We start from the raw sequence: 25165 nt of genomic DNA on the forward strand, positions 1-25165 counted from the left end.
AGGACGAAAATGTCAGAGGAACTTCACTTTGGAGAACTTTGTAATTCTTGAAAAAAAAAAAAAGGATTTTTGTCCATCTGTGACGCAGAAGTTTTTGATATTTTTCATTTAAAAATATTTGAAACTATATTTGAAACTAAATTTTGCCCTTTGAGTCTGTTTCAGATGGCATTTAGACCTTTACAATTATGTGGAAAATTTGTCTGAAACTTGTCTGGGTCAAAAGTTATGAATCAAATGGTAGTGGGAATACATTTCCACATTTTCTAATTGCACTGACATTAATATCGTGATCTGATTAATTGTGCAGTGATTTTTTTGTACACATCAAGTCTTAGTCATGTATCTGCATTGTTTTCTGTTTTTTTTTGTTTTGTTTTTTTTGGTGCAGGTGTACTCTCTGGACAACCCAGATGCCTTCCACAGTTTCTACAGCCCCCATAAGACCCAGCTGAAGAACCCGGTGATGGAGCGGCTGGCTGAGCAGCTGGCCACGCTCTGCGCCACTCTGAAGGAGTATCCAGCCGTCAGATACCGAGGGTGGGCCACGCTGTCACAACACACACAACTTCACTAGTAGTCGTAGTATCAGTCTCATTTTTGTTGGACTGCTACACAAGCTGCTGTTACATGGACAAATATTTCATAAACCCAGGGTTGTCCACATTAGGACTGATCCAATGAGACGTTAAAACATCCAAGCACCTTATGGAGTTGAACTGCACCTACATTTCAAACCACTGTAGACCAATTAAATAACTGTTACACTTAAATCCCTGTTACACTTAAATCACTGTTACACTTAAATCCCTGTTACATTTAAATCACTGTTTCACTTAAATCACTGTCAGACTTAAATTACTGTTTCACTTAAATGACTGTTACACTTTAATCACTGTTTCACTTAAATGACTGTTACACTTAAATCACTGTTACCTTAAATCACTGTTTCACTTAAATCACTGTTAGACTTAAATGACTGTTAGACTTAAATGACTGTTTCACTTAAATGACTGTTACACTTAAATCACTGTTACCTTAAATCACTGTTTCACTTAAATCACTGTCAGACTTAAATTACTGTTTCACTTAAATCACTGTTAGACTTAAATGACTGTTAGACTTAAATGACTGTTTCACTTAAATGACTGTTACACTTAAATGACTGTTACACTTAAATGACTGTTAGACTTAAATTACTGTTTCACTTAAATAACTGTTACACTTAAATCACTGTTTCAGTTAAATCACTGTTTCACTTAAATCACTGTTACTCTTAAATCACTGTTTCACTTAAATCAATTTTCTGTCAGTGATTTAATGGTTCAGGCTTTACAGGGTGAAAAGATGTGAGTAACATGAAAAAACTGAAGTTTCCGAAGTAAATAAGAGCAATTTTAACAACATTATGCTACAGAAGAAAAATCCCCCATTAAACTTTGAGGAAATATTGTTGTTTTTATCTCAAATCCTCATGAACAGGACATCTTACCGCTGTAGACATGATGCGTCCCAATATTTTTGTCCACATAGTTTATAAACATCAATATTTCCTTGAAAAAAAAAATTATTAACCACACTAACCAATGCAATGATATTTATCCCAATATAAAACTCTATTCTGACATTAGTCATTATTGTTTTGTATCCCAGAGCCCTGTTAGAAAAGAAACACCTGAATTCAACGTGTCCACATACTTTTGTCCATATAGTGTATTTTCTACAGATAACTAGACAACTTCAGACAACTTCTGTGTTTTTGTTTCATGATACAAAGGGTCGTTGTACAGTGTTCAGTGTAGCAGCACCATAATGTCTGAATAATAATAATAATAATAATAATAATAATAATAATAATAATAATAATAATAATAATAATAATAATATAAAAATAAAGTTCTGAGGCATAATCGTCATTGTATTAGTTAAAAAATTATTTTCCCTTTGACATTCGTGTTCGTCCTTCAGAAACTGCAGTATTCCAATTTTAACTTTTTTTTTTTTTCATCTCTCCATCTGTGTGCAGGGAGTACAAGGACAATGCCACCCTGGCCCAGCTGGTCCAGGACAAACTGGACGCCTACAAGGCTGATGACCCCACCATGGGAGAAGTGAGTCCGGCTGATTTAAAGTCATTTCCATTTCCCTTTTCTTCACCTTTTTTTCTTTTACTGTCTGTTATGGAGGCGTATTGCATTCACACAAAAAAAATAAATTCAGCTCTGTTTTTCTGAATTAACGAGATAATTATCTCGTAATTACAAGAAAAAATAAGTAAAAAAAAAAAAATTTGCTCTATTTTTCTGAATTAATGAGATAATTATCTCATAAAAACAGAGTCAGTTTTTTTTTTTTTTCAGAAAACAGTATCTCGTTAATTCAGAAAAACAGAGCCGAATTTAACTTTTTTTTTCTTCAGAAAACAGTATCTCGTTAATTCAGAAATTCAGAAAAACAGAGGTGAATTTAAATTTTTTCAGAAAACATTATTTCATTAATTTAGAAAAACAGAGCCAAATTTAAATTTTTTCTGAAAATGGTATGTCGTTAATTCAGAAAAACAGCCAAATTTTTTTAAAACTTATTTTTTCTCATAATTACAAGATAATTATCTTGTTAATTCAGAAAACCAGAGCTGAATTAAATTTTTTTCAGAAAACAGTATCTCGTTAATTCAGAAAAACAGAGCCGAATTTTTTTTTTTTTACTTATTTTTCCTCGTAATTACAAGATAATTATCTCGTTAATTCAGAAAAACAGAGGTGAATTTTATTTTTTGTGTGAATGCAATCCGCTTCCGTAGGTCTGTCTTTGAGGCTTAGTTCTTGACAGTATTTTGTAATCTTCTTCTTTGTGTATGTGCTTGTTGTTCTCGGTAGGGTCCAGATAAGGCTCGTTCACAGCTGATCATCTTGGACAGGGCGTTCGACCCGGTCTCCCCCGTCCTGCATGAGCTCACCTTCCAGGCCATGGGCTACGACCTGCTGCCCATCGAAAACGACGTCTACAAGTACGACACGCAACTAACCTGCACTTTACTTAAAGGAGTGATATTTAGCTGTTTTTTTAAAATAGAATTATGCACTTTTTTAATTTTAATTTTAATTTTGTTTAACAACTTTATTTATCATTTTTCCATGACAACATTGACATCAATAACACTGTCACGGGATCAGGTTTCACAAATTTTAAAAAAATGGTGGCTCAGTTTCCAAACTGTTTTCTGTGATTTTATTTGACACGCTCCGAAAAGAATAAACATGAAAAAACTCACTACTCCCTCTAGTGCAGTGGTTCTTAACCTTGTTGGAGGTACTGAACCCCACCAGTTTCATATGCGCATTCACCGAACCCTTCTTTATTAAAAAAATACAATATGTTTTTTTTCAAATTCAAGACACAGGCATATGTTTTACTGGTGCACAAAATGAACTGTACATTAACATCACTGTGTTCAAAGAACAAAACCAATACAGTGCATGAACTCACAACAAATTCCATACCTTTTCACAAAGACATGACCTTTTTTAATACTACCACACTGAAATGGTTTTAATTTTTAACCTTATGTATTCCAATAATGAACTTATTGTATTTATGCTATCTATCATTTTTAACATTTTAACACACACCCATCACCTAATTTCCATCAGGCTACAATAATAATGAATATTTACTGCAAATCAGTGTGACTTCTGCTGTTGCCTTTGAGAGACCAGTTCAGAAATGCGTGGCTTCACCTTGGCAAGTGCCACTCTCATGTCATTTTCACAGCAAAGTCTGTTCCTTTGTGTTGTAGTGCTATCAGCAACAACAATACACCGCGTATATTGGATGTCAATCAGAGAAAGAGTCTCCGAAGCCGTTTGTTTACATACACGGACCTAGCCCGACACACACACCCGACAAATGAGTCGAGTGTGTGTCTTGACCTCCGTCGAACCCCTGAGACTGACTCACCGAACCCCTAGGGTTCGATCGAACCCAGGTTAAGAACCACTGCTCTAGTGGTTACTCACATAAATCCCTCTGTACATAAATTCAGTTCATTTCTCTACAGTCCAGTACATTTGCATCTTTGGCAGAACTTAAAAACTCTTTTTTGTAAACACTCTGATGATAATTGTAGGTCATTTTTTTTAAATATTTGAAAACAGAAATCCTGGAACCCCTTCTTGGTATTTTATGAGAAACCCACAACAATAATCTCTGAGTACCACCCCCCCACCCCACCCCACCCCTTTTTTTTTTTTTTAAATAAATACATTTTAATTTTTTATTTTCCCTTGCTATTTTTTCTGTTGTCTTGTTTTGTTTTTTTTTTAATTTTGCTCTTTTATATTGCCCTTTTATACTGAACTCCAAATTCACTTGTTTCTCCAGACATTTTAACGGCAGTAGATAAAGAACTGTTATATGACCAACTTATTATTTTAAATGTATACCTTTTTATGATTGTAATTCTATCTGTGTTCTTATTTGTATTTTATTGTCTTATTTATATTTTATCTTTTGTGAAGCACTTTGGGACTTCTCTTGTCTGTGAAAGGTGCTATGTAAAAAACTTTGCTTGCTTGCACTTATTAATGCTGTTTAAACATGGTTGTTAATTTTTATTTTTAAAAAAAAATAATTTTCATCCCGTCTTTTCATACATTTTTTTCAGTATCTGTTCATGTCTGGGTTAGGGTTATGTGTTGTGTCATGGGTGGATGTTGTTCAGAAAATCCAAACTCTCCGTCCTGTAAAGTGAATATTTTATTCATGTTCTGTTATTAATAAAAAGACCTTTGAAAAAAAGAAAGAAAACAGAAATCCGACATGTAACCCCTTTAAGTCGTGTGCATTTTTTGAGCATGAGTGACTGTTTTCCTGTTTCGTCTTGTGTTTTCTGTGCAGATACGAGACCAGCGGCATCGGAGACTCTCGTGAGAAGGAGGTTCTTCTCCATGAAGACGATGACCTGTGGGTGAGCCTGAGACACAAACACATAGCCGAGGTGTCCCAGTGAGTACTCTTCTACTTCCTTTATTGTCTGCACTGTAAGCCTGGACTTTGTATTCACTAAAATGCTTTAATTACACTGTACTTAAATCATTTCAGTTTTATTCCATTACTATAAAATGTTCAGTATATTCTACTAATTTGTAGACATAGTCGAAAGTTCGAAAAAGTTTCAGTTGAATGGATTTAAATCACTCAGTTTTAGTCCTGACCACACCTTTTTATCTGTGCATTGCATTGTGGGTATTGGGCATGTTGTTGAAAATGTGTTCTTTTTCTGCACTGTATAAAAAAAAGTAAAAAAAACAGTATTATTCTGGCAGCTGGTGCGCCAAAAAAATACTGTAAAATAACGAAAAATAACCGTCTCATAAAAATATGGTAATTTTCCATACTTAAAATATAGTTTTTTTTCCTAACTTTACATGAGATTTTGCTTTTTTTTTTTTTTTTTTTTTTTTTACTTTTTAATGTTTAATAAAGAATATTTACATGTATTAAAACGATCAAATTACCTATAAATATGGACGAACATTGTTATAAAACAAATAATAGGGCTTACATGTTATACATTCACAAAAACACACTTATTCAACATTTTTGTTGTGAAACCTCCCGTAATTACACAAGATATTTGTCAATTAACAAACAAGTCTTGTTAAACTTACAGAACAAATGCTTCTTTTACTTTTGTCAGTAATTTTACCTCGTTTTATTATTTTTTCACAGTATTAAACTTTAAATGAACAGTTTAATCTCATAAATAGAAAATAAGCATTTGTGAAATTATGATACATTTGTAAATGTATTTTAACTATTTTTTTCTGTGAAAAAAAACTTAAAAAAAAAAACAGAAATTTTTTGGTTATTCACAGTTACATTTTTTTTTCGTGTTATTTTACATTTGACATGTAAAATCACAGTCTGTTTTTGTCATTTCATTGATATTTTCCTGTATCTTAAAAATACAGAAAAAAGTCTGTAAAATAAATCGTGAAAATTCTGTTAAATTACAGACTGTTTTTTTTTACAGTGTGTGCAGGGGTTCAGTGGGGTTGTGGTGTTAGTGTTAATTTGGACTTAATGTGTGTATGTCAGTGTTTTTGTGTTTGTTTTTGTGTTTTTGTACAGCTGCACTATGAGTCAGAGCCATAGGAAGCACAAGGGATTTACTGTTCAGCTATAAATGTTTTTATTACATGTGAATCTTTACGCCTTGCCAAATTAAAAGCACTTCCTGTACTGACAAATTACACTGAGTTAACTTCCTGCCTAACTTCCATCCATGCTACAATATATGAAGTTGAAAAATTATACAAAGCAATTTATATTGCAAAAGATGTTAATTTAAATCAATTTGGAACTGAGTCCAATGAACTGATGATATTTAGTCTAATGATTCTACACAGCAACTGACATTACAACACATTTGAAGTTAAATTAACTTGGCATTTAGTGTGTTGGACTTAAAATAGCAATTTCATTCAAATCAAGCATTTAAGTTGAATACACTCAAGTTTTCATTACTCATTACTTACATTTTTTAAGGCAACCGGTTACCTCAGATTTTTAAAGTAAACTCAATTTATCTGGTCTTACAGTGTGGTCTGGAAACTTTAATCTTACATGAAATTAAAGCATATAGGACCATATGTATATGCATTTCGACTGTTTGTGTTTCCGTTTTAGGGAAGTCACACGCCAGCTGAAGGACTTCTCTTCTAGCAAGAGGATGAACACTGGAGAGAAGGTAAAGAGACACCAGTGCTTCTATGAAACTGTCAGTATCTGTCACTTTCCCAGCTTTTTAGAACCAATAATAAAAGATCAATTTAAACATATTTCCCCCCAGGATGGACCTAATAATGACCTCAGATAAATGCCAAAAAAATTGTACTCTTGCTCTGAGCCATCCCATAATTAATAAATTTTTAATAAAATATTGGGGCCTTAAAACCTGTGTCAGTGCATTAGATCTGAAAACATCCAATCCAATCCAATCCAATCCATCTTTATTTGTAAAGCACTTTAAAACAACCACAGTGGACCAAAGAGCTGTACAGAAAAATAAATAAAAACAAAAATAACAGCGTAAAATACAAGAATACATTGAAAATAAATAAATAAACAAAAAACACAGAAGAATAGATAAAACCTGAATAAAAGAATAAAATACAATAAGAGATTAAAAACATAAAAAGCTGTACAATTAAAAGCAACAACAAATAAGAACAATAAACTAATACCAAATAAAACAGCTGAATAAAAATAATACATTCAAACATCTCACACGGTTTCAAAAGCCAAGGAGAAAAGATGGGTTTGAAGAAGGGATTTAAAAACAGACAGAGATGAGGCCGGTCTGATATGGAGAGGCAGACCGTTCTGTTTACATGTATGTAAATGGTCTTCTATGGACCCTAAATAAAGACACTGTGTTCAATGTGTCGATCCTGGTGGTTTTTCTAATCCACACCTGTGGGTTTTTCATGAATCCCAGTCTCATTTCAGGTTTTGTATGCAACCCATCGTATCCACTTGTGTTACATGCAGAACCTGCCCAGCTAATCGAATAGAAATTGCGAATGATTTTGCAACAGCAGTCATTTTTGTGAAACACTCTGCCTTGTGTAATTAACTAAATTCTCAAAATGTACCTGTGAGAGAATAAAGAGATATTAAAAAAAAAAAAAAAAAAATAGTAATGCGTAATTTTCGTGTCCTTTTGACCGTGTTACATACAGATTTTTGTATTAAATATAATGTAAAATAATATAAAAATGATAATAATAAATAAAAAAAAAACAAAAAAAAACAAGGACTTCCGGGAAGGCTCGTGACCAAGATGGCAGCACAGCGGCGGAGCTCCGATTCCGTGTTTGAACTTTGTTAATAAAAACCTTATAAACTGCCAATATCTTATAAAAAGCAAGTGACGAGGACATGCCAAAACAACTAGGTGGAAAGCAGTGTGAACTTTTCAGTCGTGGAAGAAAGACGGGTGCTGACACAGTCCAGCCGAGCTCTCCGACTAGCGTAGATGCTAATACGGCTAGTGCTAATATGGCTAGTGCTAATATGGCTAGCATTGAAGATGTGCTGTGCGAACTTCAGTCACTACGGTCAGATTTTGGAACAAGATTCGATGTTGTCGACTAGAAAGTGGTGAATATGACAAACACTCTTACAGCACTGAAAGACACTGTTGACGAGATAAAACAAGATGTCGCGATCAATACAGCTCGTATCGACCAAACTGATGAGACAGAAAGGGCGCAAGGGGAAACCGAAACAGCTCTGAGATCAGCTGTCAAATGAATCTACCTTCTGGAGGCAAAAACCGAAGACCTAGAGAACCGGGGAAGAAGAAAGAACTTACGGGTCCTTGGAATACGTGAAGGAGCAGAGGGGATACGGCCACTCATTGACTTGATAAAGGAAATGTTACCAACATGGCTGGGACTGCCGCCTGAAAAGACATTTACACTAGAATGAGTTCACCGTACATTAGCACCAAGGAGACCGAACCAAAACAGAGCGGTACTGGTCCGGTTCTAACTGTTTCAAGAGAAGGAGTCTGTCTACCGGGAGGGCAGAAAGAAAGAGATCAAACATGACGGGCTAAAAATCACTTTTACACAAGACCTGTCAGCGGAAACGGTATGTACCCGGAAAGGATTTCACCCTGTGATACAGACTTTTATTGACATTAACGCATTTCATTACGCTCCTTCTATGAAGCAACGGATTTAAGAGCTATCAGAGTGCATCGGACTGGAAAGACTGACTTACATTACCAGAGGAAAACTGGAGGAATTTGTACAATTATGGGAACCTTACATGAACATTATGGTGTCTGGAAAATAGGGACATGTCATACAAATTATCATTGTTTAATTTTATTTAAATTTTTTTTATTATAATGACTGCTGTATTTTAATATTTTTTTATTTTTATTTATTTATTTATTTATTTTTCTACATATATGTACACACTTTCATAAGAATATATGTATTTTATATATCATTTGGTGCAAGTCTACATGGTGTGAATAGGTGTGTGTATGAGTGATTATGTTGTTTTGATTCATGTTTCTTATGTAAAACTTAAATACCAATAAAAATATTGTGAAAAACAAAACAAAACAGTAATCATTTGGATGACGTTCCTATTTTCCAGGTACCATAATGTTCATATAAGCTTCTCATAATTAAGGTGTTTATTGTTCAAATCATCTGACTTGGTCCTTAATTTGTTGAACAGACCACAATGAGGGATCTGTCCCAGATGCTGAAGAAGATGCCTCAGTACCAGAAGGAGCTCAGCAAGGTTTGTGTGTCTGTTCACCTGTTTGTGTGTCTGTTCACCTGTTTGTGTGTCTGTTCACCTGTTTGTGTGTCTGTTCACCAGTTTGTGCGTATGTTCACATGTTTGTGTGTCTGTTCACCCGTTTGTGTGTCTGTTAACATGTTTGTGTGTCTGTTCATATGTTTGTGTGTCTGTTCACCTGTTTGTGTGTCTGTTCACATGTTTGTGTGTCTGTTCATATGTTTGTGTGTCTGTTCACCTGTTTGTGTGTCTGTTCACCTGTTTGTGTGTCTGTTCACCTGTTTGTGCATCAGTTCACGTGTTTGTGTCTGTTCACGTGTGGGTTTGTGTGGGTTTTCCTGTGTGCGCTGTTGAGCATGTGAAGTGTTCATACCCTGTGTGTGTTTGTGTTCTTCAGTACTCCACCCACCTGCAGCTTGCTGAGGACTGCATGAAGCATTACCAAGGAACGGTGGACAAGCTGTGCCGTGTGGAACAGGTGAGAACAAAAATAAAAAACAGAGAGGAAACAAAAGGTCAAAGGTGGCGCCTAAATAAACCGTTTTTTGATGACAGATATGAAGGCAAAATCAGTGCACTCAGACCGCAGAGGGTTAGTTGTGTATTCTTTGGCACCGAGGTTATTATCATTAACGAAAACTAACGAAATGACAAAAACATTTTCGTTAACTGAAATAAATAAAAACTAATTAAAAGAAAAAAGAAGATAACTAACTGAAACTGTATTGTGTGCTTACAAAACTAACTAAAACGGATTAAAATAATGGATAAATCCAGGAGGAACAATGCGGTTTTCGTCCTGGTCGTGGAACACTGGACCAGATCTATAGTCTCCATCGGGTGCCCGAGGGTTCGTGGGAGTTCGCCCAACCAGTCCACATGTGTTTTGTGGATCTGGAGAAGGCGTTCGACCGTGTCCCTCGTGGTATCCTGTGGGGGGTGCTTCGGGAGTATGGGGTCCGGGGCCCTTTGCTAAGGGCAGTTCGGTCCTTGTATGACCGAAGCAGGAGCCTGGTTCGCATTGCCGGCAGTAAGTCACACCTGTTCCAGGTGCATGTTGGACTCCAGCAGGGCTGCCCTTTGTCACCGGTTCTGTTCATTATTTTTATGGACAGAATTTCTAGGCGCAGCCAGGGGCCGGAGGGGGTCCGGTTTGGGGACCACAGGATTTCATCTCTGCTTTTCGCAGATAACGTTGTCCTGTTGGCCTCATTGAACCTGGACCTTCAGCGTGCCCTGGGGCGGTTTGCAGCCGAGTGTGAAGCGAGCGGGATGAGGATCAGCACCTCCAAATCCGAGGCCATGGTTCTCGGCCGGAAAAAGGTGGTTTGCCCTCTCCGGGTCGGTGGGGAGTCTTTGCCCCAAGTGGAGGAGTTTAAGTATCTCGGGGTCTTGTTCACGAGTGAGGGAAGGATGGAGCGTGAGATTGACAGACGGATCGGTGCAGCGTCTGCAGTGATGCAGTCGCTGTACTGGTCGGTTATGATGAAGAAGGAGCTGAGCCTAGAGGCAAAGCTCTCGATTTACCGGTCAATCTACGTTCCTACCCTCACCTATGGTCATGAGCTTTGGGTCATGACCGAAAGGACAAGATCCCGGATACAAGCGGTCGAAATGAGTTTCCTCCGCAGGGTGGCTGGGCGCACCCTTAGGGATAGGGTGAGGAGCTCAGTCACCAGGGAGGAGCTCGGAGTAGAGCCGCTGCTCCTCTGCGTCAAGAGGGGCCAGCTGAGGTGGCTCGGGCATCTGTTTCGGATGCCTCCTGGACGCCTTCCTGGGGAGGTGTTCCAGGCATGTCCCACCGGGAGGAGACCTCGGGGAAGACCCAGGACACGTTGGAGAGACTATGTCTCTCAGCTGGCCTGGGAACGCCTCGGGGTCCCCCCGGAAGAGGTGGAGGAGGAGTCTGGGGAGAGGGAAGTCTGGGCATCCCTGCTTAGACTGTTACCCCCGCGACCTGGCCCCGAATAAAGCGGAAGAAAATGGATGGATGGAAATTAAGTTGGTTTGACCTAATTAAGCTTGTAGAGTAAAAAGCAAATCAAGTTGTTTGTACTCAAGTAATAGAGTTTACCAAACTAGAGAAGTCTTATGGCATTTAAGCAATTATGGCCAAGTTGAAATAAGTTAAAAAGATTAATGGACATTGTTACATCATTTTTTTTTTTACGTTAAACCAACTTATTTTTTAGAGTGTAGTTCTTAGGTCACAGACTGGTCCCCTCCAGTCTGAGGAGGCCTGATCTGCTCTGAACGTACATGTGCTCAGCTTTCAGCGGCTCTTCCTTCCTTTCTGCAGGATCTGGCCATGGGCACAGACGCCGAAGGAGAGAAGATCAAAGACCCCATGAGGGCCATCGTTCCCATTCTGCTGGACGCCAACGTCAGCACGTACGACAAGATCCGCATCATCCTGCTCTACATCTTCCTGAAGAACGGTGAGCAGAGAACGCCCTGCACAAAAACAGACATTTAGAGTGACTCTCAGCTGATGTCTGTCCTTTTAAAGCTCCTGTCTTTGCTTTACTTTCCTTTTATTTCTTATAAATACTTTGTTGCTTCTGCTGTTACTGTTTTACAGAAATTTGCAAGTCTTTTAACCTTAGATGTATGTGTGTCTGGACCCTCCACTCTTCCATAAATTGGTCAAAAATGAATCGTGCCAAAATCTATGTGTTTTTATGACACATTTGTCCCTTTCTCATGTTAAAAATAGTTATTTGTGTTATATTTGGCTCCACAAAAGAATGATTTCATCTTAAAATTTTTATGTTTCATTTTTTTACCAGTTGTAAGGATTTTAAAATGCTTTTTTTTATATTTTGAAAATTTGAAAAGTGAACTCTATATACGATATATAATATATAGTATATAATAGTAATAGAACAATGTCAACATCTATTTTGTGAGAGACTGAGTCCTTTGGTTTTGCTGTAGAATGAATCAAAGGTTCAGATGAAATTTCATAGAAAATGAATGCGGGTCATTTTGGGAGCATGGGATAGTCATACAAAAATTATAATTTCATGAAATCTATAAAAGGTAAATTAAGAATTTAAATGGCATGTTGTTAATAACATATTTTTGAGGAATACCTGGAATATGGAATAATAACATCTCTTTACTACAAAGATTTTGCAAGAAAACAACCTCACCGGGTCATTTTTGACCCACTTATGCATCCAAGGGTTTTACATAATTAATTTAAGACTATTTTTAAAGGTGCTGGAGACTTTCGTGAACAACTTTTCATCACATCCGTCAAACCTCAGTCATATCCTCAGTATCATGAACCTCTATGTCCGTCTGTCATTACTCACCTGAATCTCTTGCATTACAGTGAACAATTTCTTAGTTCCATCCACCAGAAACAAACCATGTGTTTACAAACTGAGCCCATAGGGAACTCGTGCATCTGAGGAATTTTGTCGTGACGTGCATTGTGGGAAGCAAAGGCTCGCGTCGCCGCCTGACAGTGGCAGCGGCAGTGCAACTATATGATATTATATGGATGAAACAAACATGACGCAGGAACGTCTGAAACACGGAAACGGCTGCAGAAATATGCATACAGGGAAGGGAGCTCCTGCTATTTCCGCCTCGTGTCTGTTCCAGCTGCTGCTGTCAGACAGCGGAGCGAACCGGCGTTTCCCACAATGCACGTTGTGACCAAATTCCTCAGATGCCCGAGTTCCCTCCCAGCTCTGTTTATAAACACGCGGTTTGTTTCTGGTGGATGGAACTAAGAAACTGTTCACAGTAATGCAAGAGTCAGGTGAGTAATGACAGACAGACTTACAGATTCACGATACTGAGGATATGACTGAGGTTTGACAGATTTGATGAAAAATTGGTCACGAAAGTCTCCCACACCTTTAAGTTTGTACATTCTTAAAATCTTTGTCATTTTTTGTTGTCAATCTTTTTAGTCAGAAGTTCGTCACAAAAACATCTATTATTACAATTTGTAAACGATTTGAGAAATAAACACAGAGTGAACAAACCAAAAGTACAACAAAGGAAAGCAAACATAGCAAACACACATTTTAACAACCCTCATCCATGAAACAGACTAATGCAGATGTAATATTTTCCATGTAAATGTGTGTGTGTGTGTGTGTGTGTGTGTAGGCATCACAGAGGAGAACCTGAACAAGCTGATCCAACACGCTCAGATCCCTCCTGAGGACAGTGAGATCATCACCAACATGGCTCACCTGGGTGTCCCCATCATCACAGACGTAAGTAGGGCTGTTGGAAAGTATCGGCTCTGCAATATATCACGATATTTCATTTCACAATACTGTATCGATATTAAAAAGTACTGTATCGATATTTTTAGGTATTTATTCAAATGCAGATGTGACGGGAGGTTCATTTTTTGTTTTTCTTTATTGTTTACATTTTATTTCTTATTATTTAACACTGTTTTATTAACTGATGGTTATCTGAAGCATCCTAAAAGCACTTTTTACTGTTTAAGAGGCAGATGGTAGTTCCTTTGGAAACTAGGAGAATTAGAAAAAAATTGTGATATTACATTAGATCCTGTTCTGATCAAATAAAAATGTGTTTACTGTTTGTGCAAATTTCTGGTGTAATTCAATTCTTCCAGGAATTAATCATTTAAAAAAAAAAAAGAAACAAACAAAAAATTGCCTTTTTAACAGTATCATGATATAGGGCTGTGCAATTAATCGAAATTCAATTACGATTTCGATTATTACACGCAACGATTACAAAAATTATGTAATCGAGGAAAAACGATTATTAATTTTGAGTCGTTTTAATTCACGCGCACGCAAGCTACCATGAGCTGCTCTGCCCCGCCCCCCTCTAAGCTACTGCTGCCTGCTAGCCGGCAGGTCCATCCCAAGAGGACAGTTGTACCAGCGGTCTGGACAAATGGCAGGAGAATCACAGCAGAAGTGCTTGGTAAACAAAAAAGGCAAGCCAAATTCAATTGTATGGAATCACTTTGGGTTTGATGAAGAAGACGAAGAGCAAAAACACATCACGTGCAAAAAGTGTTTCGTAGTTGTGTCCACACCGACCGGTAACACAACAAACCTTTGTAACCATCTGAAGTTTAACCACCGCCGCCTTTATCATAATCTTATGAAAAACTAAAACACATAAAAACAATTCCGTCTACAACTTTGTCCGCAATGCAATCTTCAGTCTTCGAATCTCTTTATGCTGCAACTCCCATATTAACCTGACCTAACCCGTATAACCCTGACATGCGTTTTCTAGATGGCTGATGTATACAGAAGGCCTGAACTGAAACCTCATGGCATGCCACTGAATTTACTATGTTTCATACTACATTGAACATACTTGAATTTATAATTTGCACTTTACGTGAGGTGTTTTTTTTTTAAATTGCTACAGTTCTATGGCAAGTGTATAGCAGTTTAATTACAGTGCACTATTTGTTTACAAAAGGAAACAGACTTGAATTTACAGTACACTGATTTGCATTCAAAGATTTTTTTGTTTCGTACAAAAGTGAACATACTTTGTTTCAGTGGTTAAAAGCTTTATTTATGTTTAAGGAGTATATTTTACATTGTTTTGCAAGAAAAAATAAACAACTTTAAGGTTAACAAATAATCGTTTTTAATAGTTGTGATTTCAATTATTGCTAAAATAATCGTGATTATTTTTTTTTTCTATAATCGAGCAGCCCTATCATGATATATTGTGATGTATCATATCGTGATTCTAGATTGTGATTTGTATCGTATCACCAGATTCTTGCTGATACACAGCCCTAGATGTAAGACCTCCACTGTCCTCTGCATGAGCTCACCTGCTCTGATCTGAAGTCACAGGAAGCTGAATTATGAACTTTCTTTCTTTTTTTTTTTTGTGGTCTGTTGGTTTGTTTTCGTTACCCCTGTTACAATATTTGTCTAGCACTAAATAAATAAAAGCTGGACAAAAAAGGAAAAAAGAGGAAGTTGAATTACAGATTACACCCTGTATTCTTATGTTTCTCTGACAAAAGCGTCACGTCCGTCTTATCTGTGATTGGTTTACTCAGCACCTGTCAGGTCCCACCTTCATATTTAGATTCAAGCCCCGCAATTCCAGACGGATTTCTTATTGAGAAAGACAGACAGCGTGGAATCTGTAATTCAGTCTTTATTTTTGAATCAAACAACAGTTGTAAAGAGATTTGCAGACTTGGAACTGACTTTGACTCGTGACAAAAAGAAGTCAGTGCGAATGACGCATTGCGAAACATTGCAAAATTGATATTTGAAAAAAACTTTATTTTTGGTTTAGAGTAACAAAAAAAATCCTCATAAGCATGCAAGATTTCAAAAAATATTCCAAGGCACACTGTAGGATTTGTGTAAAAATAAAAAGCCTTTATTATTCCATTGCAATCTTTTAAAATACAGACAACGTGTTGTGGCCTCTGGTCTTCATCAGGGCTTTTTTCACCAGTGAGTTACACACCTTCGTATAATCACTGTAATGACCTGAAGGAGGGAGGAGTGAGGGAAGAAAAACAAAAACAAAACAAAAAAACTATATATATACATACATATATACATACATATATACACATACACACATATGCATATGAAATTTCAAAAATTATTTAAAAAAGAAATTGTAATAAATAAAATAAAATAAAAATAAGTAAATAAATAAAAAATAAATAAAAATGAGAAAAAAACATTTTTTTGGGTTGTTCAGAAGGACCAATAAAGGCTCTAGTTTCAAAGAAGTGGAATTTTTTGTCAATGAGTTCATGGTTCAGGCTTTACAAGGTAAACATCTGAAATTTCCAAAATAATAATGGGTGGATTAAGCTCTAACTGTATGTATTTTACACCAATTATTGACATGTATTGTTAGGATTAATGGATCAGGTATTACCCAGTTTAGATCAGTAGATGGTTTTGGGCACTTATGGTTGTTTTATTCTGTGAGCTTAAACTCCTCATCATCCTGAGCCGTAAACTTTCTTCTGATGTGTCATCCCAGTCCACCCTCCGCCGAGGAAAGAAACTGGACAGGAAGGAGCGTGTGAGCGAGCAGACCTATCAGCTGTCCCGCTGGACACCACTGGTCAAGGACATCATGGAGGTGGGTTTGTTGACCTGAAATTGCTATTTACATTATTGTTGATGTTTATAAACTATATGGACATAAATATTGGGACGCATCATGTCTACAGCTGTAAGATGTCCTGTTTATGATGATAAAAGATAAAAATGTGATAAGATATGATGATGACCAATTTGTTAGACATGTTTGTGTTATAGTATGTTTTGGTTTGTTCAAAAATAATATTTGAGCACTGAGACCCGATGGATCAAATATGATACAAAACTGAAACTCATACATGAAAATTAATATTGAAATTTTTTTTTTTTTTGGTTCTTCAGAAGGACCAATAAAGGCTCCAGTCTCAAAGAACTGGAATTTTCTGTCAATGATTTAATGGTACAAGGTTAAAGAATGAAATGCCGCTGTATTGTTTTGCACTGTTTAGTTATAACTTGTTCTGTTTTTCAGTAATTTAGTAGCTGATCTGTTCTTTTTTTATGGACTGTATGTATTTGTCACGTATAAATTTTGGGCAGGACCATATAAACTCACATAAACTGTTGTTCAGGAGCCATAATGAAATGGTTGTGGATTGTGTGACTATTTCTTTTTTTTTTCTTAAATATTCTGAACCAGGGGTGTCAAACATGCGTCCCGGGGGCCAAATACGTCCCGCCAAAGGTTCCAATCCGACAAAAAAGAATGACTCCAGATTTTCTTCTCAGTTTGATGAAAAAAAAAAAAAAAAAAAAAAATTATAATATGCCTGTAAATAATGATAGCTTCAAATTTTTCTCTTTGTTTTAGTGCAAAAAATAGCATTAAATTATGAAAATATTTACATTTACAAACTATTCTGTAACGATAAAATGTGAATAACCTGAACAAATATGAACAACCTAACCTGTCTAAAGAAAATTCAGCCCAATTTGAACTCTTTTCTTCCTGTTCCTCAGTGTTTAGTGTCTTTGTAGGTCTGATCCATAATGCACATGGACAAATAAGAAGTGGAGGCATAATATCGTTAAAATTGCATGTATTTTTCTTAAGAAATTTCAGTGTTTTTTCAGGTTTTCACATCTTTTTTGTTTGAATACTTCAAAAAGATAAGTATTTTCAGAATTTAATAGGGTTTTTTTGCGCTAAAACAAAGACAAAAATTGTCAGTTGCCATTATTTATATGTTATTCTGTTATTATTTTCCTGGTCCGGCCCACTGCAGATCAAATCAAACTGAATGTGGAACCTGAAAGAAAATGAGTTTGAGAGCCCTGGTCTGAACTGTTCTGTTTGAATCTGTGGTCTCTCTTTGTCTGTTGTTAACCTCTGGAATAAAGCTGATCATTATCTCTGTCCTCCTGCAGGATGCTATTGATGATAAGCTGGACACCAAGCACTACCCCTACATCTCCACCCGCTCCTCCGCCTCCTTCAGCACCACTGCAGTCAGGTACCAACGCAACACTGCACTCACAACAGCCTCATATTTCATGGGACTCAACTTTTTTTTTTTACGGGGGGGGGGGGGGGGGGAGGGCATATGTTAGATCAAAAGTGATTTTGGGAGGGAAGAAAAGTCCAATGGATCAATATGAGGAGACGACATGTTCTGCTGCTGATGACAACGATGCGTAATGATTTATGTACCTGCAGAGACGTCAAGTATGTTTTCACAAAGATGGAAAATAAGAAATATTAACTTCATATTACACTGTAAAAATTTTTTTTAATTTAACAGAATTTTTGCTGTTTATTTTACAGATTTTTCCTGTATTTTTAAGATACAGGAAAATATCAATGAAATAACAAAAATAACACGAAAAAACTGTAACTGTGAATAACCATAAAATTTCCATTTTTTAAAAGAAATTTTTTCTTTTTTCATAGACAAATACAGTTAAAATACATTTGCAAATGTATCATAATTTCACAAATATTTATTTTCTATTTATGAGATTAAACTGTTAATTTAAAGTTTAATACTGCAATGTATATATATATATATATATATATATATATATATATATATATATATATATATATATATATATATATATAGGTAATTTGATTGTTTTAATACATGTAAATATTCTTTATTAAACATTAAAAAGTCAAGAAAATATACAAAATCTCATGTCAAGTTAGGCCAGAAAACTGTATTTTAATTATGGAAAATTACCGTATTTTTATGAGATGGTTATTTTCTGTAATTTTACAGTATTTTTTTGGCACCCCTGCTGCCGGAATAATACAGTTTTTTTTTTTAATGTTTTTTTTTTTTTTTTTTTTTTTTTTTACAGTGTATCTATTACAGACATTTAACCAAACTCCTGTTTCCCATCAAAACTCACATTTATAAACCATCTACAACAGGTTTGGTTGTAGTCATGATCCAAAATCATATTTTATTTTATTTCATTTTATTTTATTTTATTTTATTTGTCAGCACTTTTTGAGAAAATGTGAGACCCCAGACAACACCTAAGCCTCTGAAAAATTCTGGAAAAAAAACCCCTGGTTTAATAGATTCAAAGATTTAAAGCATTTTATTGTCATTTGTACAATAAAAAAACAGGTTTCCCTGAACAATGAAAGCCTAACTTTACTGTTCACAGTGAATGCCAAGAGAATTTAAGGTGTATAAAAATAGAATAATTTAACTATAAAATTAAAACAAACCAAACAAAGTGGCATTTAAGTGTGGCATGCAAAAGAAAATGAGCATAAAATATTAAAAAAAAAATAAACTACTACTATTAAGAGAAAAAAAATTATATATAATAAGGTTAATATCTGTAAAATCATTAAATATAGTTTTTTTTTTTTTAATAGGAAGAAACTGTCCTGAGCCAGAGCCTTCTTAATTCGGCCTGAAGAAAATACTATAGATGTAGTATTTGAGTGTTTTCCATTGTTGTTTTTAATTAACTTAAAAAAGAATGTGTAGTTATTTTGAAACTCACAAAGAGGTCCTGTGCTTTTCTGATTCTAATCATAGCACTACATGTTTGTTCCCTGTTTTCTGTTTTTGCTGGAGGCTGAGTAATCATGTAAGAGTAAATAGGTTCTAAAGTCTGAAAATCTGGAGTAAAGAGCGCTGCTACAAACCCTCCCAGCATTTACACACATTTTAATGTAGGTTTGACGTTCAGAACTCAGACCAAATTCAAATAAATCCAATCATCAGCAGTGACATGAAAATATTCAACATAAAGTCTGCAGACGTAAATGCTTTTTCATTTCGTTTTGAACTGCAGTTTAGACCCATTTGTCAAAAAAAGTGTTCTTATTTTACAACTGATGACTTCTACTTTTTTTTTTTTTTTTTATTACTTAATGGATTTTCTAAAATCATTGTACATGCGTGCTCTCAGGCATTGTATCAAAATAGAACACAGGAAAGTATAAGGTATTTGTTCAAATAAAGACAACATTAAAATGAAAGAGGAGAAAAGAAGATAAATAGCATCTTTAACAGAAGAGAAAAAAAGCTATTATCTTATATTTCACAGCCGCAGTGTAACAATCTGTCCTGAATACAAGTCGTCAATATTTCTAGTTGTGTGTCTGTGTGCGTTTGTGTCTGTGTGTGCGTTTGTGTTTGTATTTGTGTGGTTGAGCGACCATCCTTTCACTGCAGCCTGTTTTGGAAGCTGCTGCTGTGTATTGATTTGACACTAAATCGCCTCCTGTTACTGATCTGGATCGTTCGCTGCCCCTCCCCCACCCCCTCCTCATCCGACTCCCTCAGGGTCATGAAAGGAGAAATAATGGACAAAAATTCATACCAGTACGCTCATATATTCTGGTCACGACATACAAACACGGTCATTACATTGTGTTTAGAATTTAGAATGAGGGGCAATTAATCAGAGTTTATGTCCAGGTATTTATGGGTTTTAATCTTCTATTATTTTACTAGTTATTTCCCTTTTCCTACCTGTTTTTTCGTACATTGATCGACGTAGAAATGTTTTAAAAAACGGTTACATCTGCTTTAATATTCTTATGTTATTATGTAGTTGTGAAATGAACATACACATTTATTTCCCAGTGTCCTTTCTTCAGCTACAAGAAAATACAGGAAATATGCGCACAGCCTAAAGAGACACAAAACACTGAACTCAATGGGTTGTAAACACCAAAGAAGAAAAAAAACAACACAAAAACTTTTTTGTCAATATACTACATATAAATTGAATTACTTACTGACTTACAGATTTTTTTTCATCCTGGTATATGTAGATGATTAACAGCAACATTGGTTAATATACATTTTTATTATTTTTTGTACAAGGTCAATTTTTAAATGCTGAAATGTGTCAATGTGCATTTTTTTAATCACTTTATAGAAGGGTGTTAGTGTAGGAATTTTCTGTACTTTACAATGTGGTGATTTTAGTGGCTGGGTCAGAATTTTAAAAATCATGCAAAACATTTCAGACTTTTCAATTTGGACCCAATAAAAGTTGTGAAAAATAATATGAGCTTTAATAACATGAAGTGCCAAGTGTGCATAATACGCTCACCAGGATACACTCAAAAAAAACAATTTGTTGGATGAACGTAATAAAATTATGGAAAGGATTTCCACTTAATTAAAATGCTTTCATTTAGCGAGACACAATTTTGTTGAACCAACTAATTGTAAATATGTTGAGTGAACATTAAGTATTGGAGTTACTTTTAGTAATTTGCAATGTATGGGTCCAACTTAATTTGGAGAAGTTGTTTCAACATATTTACTAAGGAAGGATTAGACTAAACTGGGTACGGTTACATGATGTTTTTTAAATCCGATTTATTTTTCTGGAAGAAATTAATCTGGAACTAAAGTGCTTTCTCTTCTGTTTTACATGGAAATGTTAAACCCGAATAAAGGTTTACATGAGAAACGTTTATTCAGTTCTGGCAGTCCTTCTGTTAGCTTATCTTAGCATAGTCACTGCATTTCCATGGTCACACGTAGCCAGTTTTTTTAAAGGTGATTTGTTGTCTTTTGTAAGTGATTTTCTGAAATCCGATTCTCCCTGATTATTTCTTTAGATCTGCGACTTACTGCACTCATACAATCTTGGGACTGTTGTGTTGACGAAAATTGGAAAATCTTTTTGTTGGAAGGGATGCATGTGCTAAATTAGCTTTGCTTTAGCATTTTAGCATTGCATTAGTTTTTAGTTGCCCAGATTTTATTCCTGCAGTAAGTCACATGGCCATGATTTGAGCCTCAGTTTGTGATCATATTGACCCCAGCGGACTAAAGGAATGATTAGGGAGAACTGAATTTCACAAAGTCACTCATAAAATACTACAAATCACCTCTAAAAGCCTGGTTACATCTGAGCAGAGGAATGAAGCCGTTATGCTAAGCTAAGCCAACGGAAAGGCTGCAGTGCAAGCTGTTTAGCCCACTTATGGAGCTCATTAGTGCATGACAAATGAATGAATCCAAACCAAGTGTTGAACTCTTCCTTCAGGGTTTTCCAGGCTGGTTGATCCCATCAGAATAGCCCACTGGAACACTTTGGAAAGACTAGACTGCACTGAATATTCTTCCGCCAGCGCAGAATGTGTGTGTCATCGTGACAGGACAAGACAACGAGCATGTGCAGAATGGAAGGAATAAAGTCTAAACGGAATAAAGAGTTTACATGTCCCAGGAAGAATTTAGAGCGCATTCAAAAGTGGATTAAACCAGTGACTTTGATCGGGTTTAAATTTAATCCCAACTTTTCTTTTTCAACTAGAATAAGGTGTTTACATGGGCATCTGAAATAGGATCGAACCTTTAATCAGTTTAAACCAGAAATAAAAGTTGTCATGGAAATGCACAGATTGTCTTGGATCACAGTCTGTTTAATGTTTATGGATAACTTATTTTGACAGAGTAGGTACAGCTACTTTTATAAGTGGTACAATGACACTACTTAATCATGCTGGCTGGACAACACTAAAGTAAATTCAATTATTAGATTATAATCTGTATCTCTGTTCTTAGATCCTTCCAGATTCTAAACCCTTCCCTTCAGTCACAGCTCCTTAGTTTTTCTTTTTTTTTATGGTTCCTTACTTTAAGTTTTCCAGATCCATCAGGCTCCACAGGTGGTTGAAGGTGGCATCAGCCAGAACACCTGTTCTTAAAGCGTCCATTTTCAAACATCATGAGTCAGTGTAGCCTTGTTCATTCTGGTGTGGGAATCCAAATTAAGGATTTGGTTTGATTATTCTCGAACAGATCTAGATTAGATTGGTGCTTTAATCCTAGGTTTAGGATTAAAGTTAAGGTTAGATCTGAGCTAGACTAAATGATGCCACCTTCTGCTCTGGAGGGGAACTGCAGATGGGATTCCAACCTAAACCCATGAGGTTGCGTTGACATAAAGGAATCTTGTAGTTTTAAGGATTTTGTATGTCATGTTAAAATTACATGACTTAAAAATATTTAACCATTAAACATGAATTAATATAATAGAAGCTACATGTTATACTTATGTTATTACACCAGACACCCATGTTCCTTTACCAAAGGTTAAATAAATATTTTGCTATAACAGAATGTTTTAGACAGTTTAGAAATGACACACAGTTTTTGTATTTTATGTCGAGTTGTGACAAGAAGAGGGAAAATGGTGAAAATGGCAGCTCAATGAAACAAAACCAACAAATAAACCTAAAACCCATAATGGATCCTTTTGTGTTTCCTGTTCTTCAGTGCTCGGTACGGCCACTGGCACAAGAATAAGACACCTGGCGAGTACCGCACCGGACCACGCGTCATGGTCTTTGTCATCGGAGGCGTGTCCTTCAGCGAGATGCGCTGCGCCTATGAGGTCACACAGGCCAATGGGAAGTGGGAAGCCGTCATTGGTGAGTAACGCAACAGTGGATGCCAGCGAGAGCAGAGGGTGAGAGCAGGAGTAGGGAGGGTGGGAGGGAAGGAAGGAAGGGAGGCTACCCACAGACACACCCACCACCACCTGACACTCAGGTGGGTGTGTCTGTGAGTGGTGGGATGCCGCATCCTCATTCAGGGTCCACATCCGCTGAGAGTTTTTTTTCGGAGGTCTGCGTGAGGCCGGACCTGCTGGTTCAGGTTCAGACCAAGGTTCTAATAGTTTTGGATTTTTCATTATAGTTTAGTTTTATTTAGTTTTGACTTTTTTTTCCCTAATTCAGTTAGTTTTAATTTGTTTTTAGAGCAGGTTTGCTAGTTTTTATTAGTTTTCATTTTTTTCTAAATGCTTAGTTTTAGTTTAGTTTTAGTGTTAATGGACTCTATACACAGCCCCACTACTTCCTGAACTTCAGGTGGCTCCTTTATTTCCTGTCTTTCATTATTAGACACACTGATTAATCCAGGTGTGCCTAATTAATCAGTAGTCACAACAAGAAGTAGCAGACACACCTGGATTAATCAGTGTGTCCAATAATGAAAGATAGGAAATAAAGGATCCATCTGAAGTTCAGGAAGTAGTGGGGCTGTGCATAGAGCCTATTTCAGTTTAGTGGTCTCTTTTCTCTTCTTCTCCGTCGTATTCAAATAAATCCCAGACAGGACTCTGCTGCTTTCTCCCAGCTTTAGTCTCCATGTTTCCAGGTAGAGTGGGGACCAGAAGACGACTGGAAACCACAAGTGAACACAAGTGACGGACCAAAAAGTTTCGTATGGTGACAGCACAGAAAATTGCACGAGTGAAATAAATCGATTTCGTATCAGTCCGACATTGACAAAGAGGAAAACGAAGGGAATTTTATCCATATTTTTTATAAATTTTAGATAGTTTTGTAAACACACAATACAGTTTCAGTTAGTTATCGTTTTTTAAATTTAATTATACTTCTTATTCATTTCAGTTAACGAAAATGTTTTTACAATTCTAGTTTTCGTCATTTCGTTAGCTTTCGTTAATGATAATAACCTTGGTTCAGACCAGCCTTCGGGTCCTCTGGAAGAAACAGACGGATGCTGACTCTGAAATGGGATGTGGTGAAAAGTTAGGGAGTGAGGAAGGTGCGTAGAAATAGAAACAGAAAAATAAATACATCCAAAGAAAATGAACGTCTGTGCAGCACTTTGACACACGCCGCCGTCTGATTGGACGAGTACAGGCAGAGTACGTCGTCACATACTGTTTCAGTTTTTGTCCAAAACGTGACCAATGCTGGGCTTGTTTTTATCTGAAATTGGAAAATGCAATGGATATGCTCTGCCAAAACGTGCTTAATGTCACCTCTAGTGATGCGCAGAGGTGTGTAACGTGGGTGGTTGTATGAGATACTTATCCAAAGTCAGTTTATTCCACACAGTAGATGGTGATCAGCTCAGAGATGCAGACAGGAGACAGAAGGAACGTACTGCTGTGAACCAGGGCAGCTGAAAAACACACTCAAACACTAACAGTCTTCATCAGTTTACATGTGTGCTGCATTTAGAGGATTTTTCACTTCTTTACCTTGACCTCAGACAGTTCTTTCTGATGGTGAAATTGGACTTGAAGCATGACGTACCTAGAAGTGTAACATCATGTACATACATATAAACATATAAACATATACACAGGGGCGCTGCTACCAACTGTGGGCTCCAAGGACGACTCAATTTCTGTTTTTAAATTCTCTCTTAAAACATATTTTTCCTCTTTGGCTTTGAACTCAGTTTGAGAGGTTGGCTTTTGTTGTTTTAATGCAGTGTTTTTCAACCTTGGGGTCGGGACCCCACATGGGGTCGCCAGGAATTTATAGTAATTGATAAAAAAATTAA

General features: G+C 36.2%; 1 protein-coding gene across 2 annotated transcripts in view; it reads left to right on the forward strand.

Moving 5' to 3' along the window:
• Positions 1 to 25165, forward strand: part of stxbp1a (syntaxin binding protein 1a) — a 101901-nt gene that overhangs the window by 54276 nt on the left and 22460 nt on the right. For both annotated transcript variants that reach the window (XM_030149135.1, XM_030149136.1), the window contains exons 7-18: positions 392 to 540; positions 2027 to 2111; positions 2880 to 3010; positions 4900 to 5007; positions 6694 to 6754; positions 9268 to 9333; positions 9731 to 9811; positions 11633 to 11771; positions 13465 to 13574; positions 16339 to 16440; positions 17769 to 17854; positions 23117 to 23271. In XM_030149135.1, coding sequence (XP_030004995.1) covers positions 392 to 540; positions 2027 to 2111; positions 2880 to 3010; positions 4900 to 5007; positions 6694 to 6754; positions 9268 to 9333; positions 9731 to 9811; positions 11633 to 11771; positions 13465 to 13574; positions 16339 to 16440; positions 17769 to 17854; positions 23117 to 23271 — 1273 coding nt within the window. The remainder of the gene's footprint in view (positions 1 to 391; positions 541 to 2026; positions 2112 to 2879; positions 3011 to 4899; positions 5008 to 6693; positions 6755 to 9267; positions 9334 to 9730; positions 9812 to 11632; positions 11772 to 13464; positions 13575 to 16338; positions 16441 to 17768; positions 17855 to 23116; positions 23272 to 25165) is intronic.

This window comes from Sphaeramia orbicularis, chromosome 12 (genome assembly GCF_902148855.1).
Source record: "Sphaeramia orbicularis chromosome 12, fSphaOr1.1, whole genome shotgun sequence".
In the NCBI taxonomy this organism is placed as follows: Eukaryota; Metazoa; Chordata; class Actinopteri; order Kurtiformes; family Apogonidae; genus Sphaeramia; species Sphaeramia orbicularis.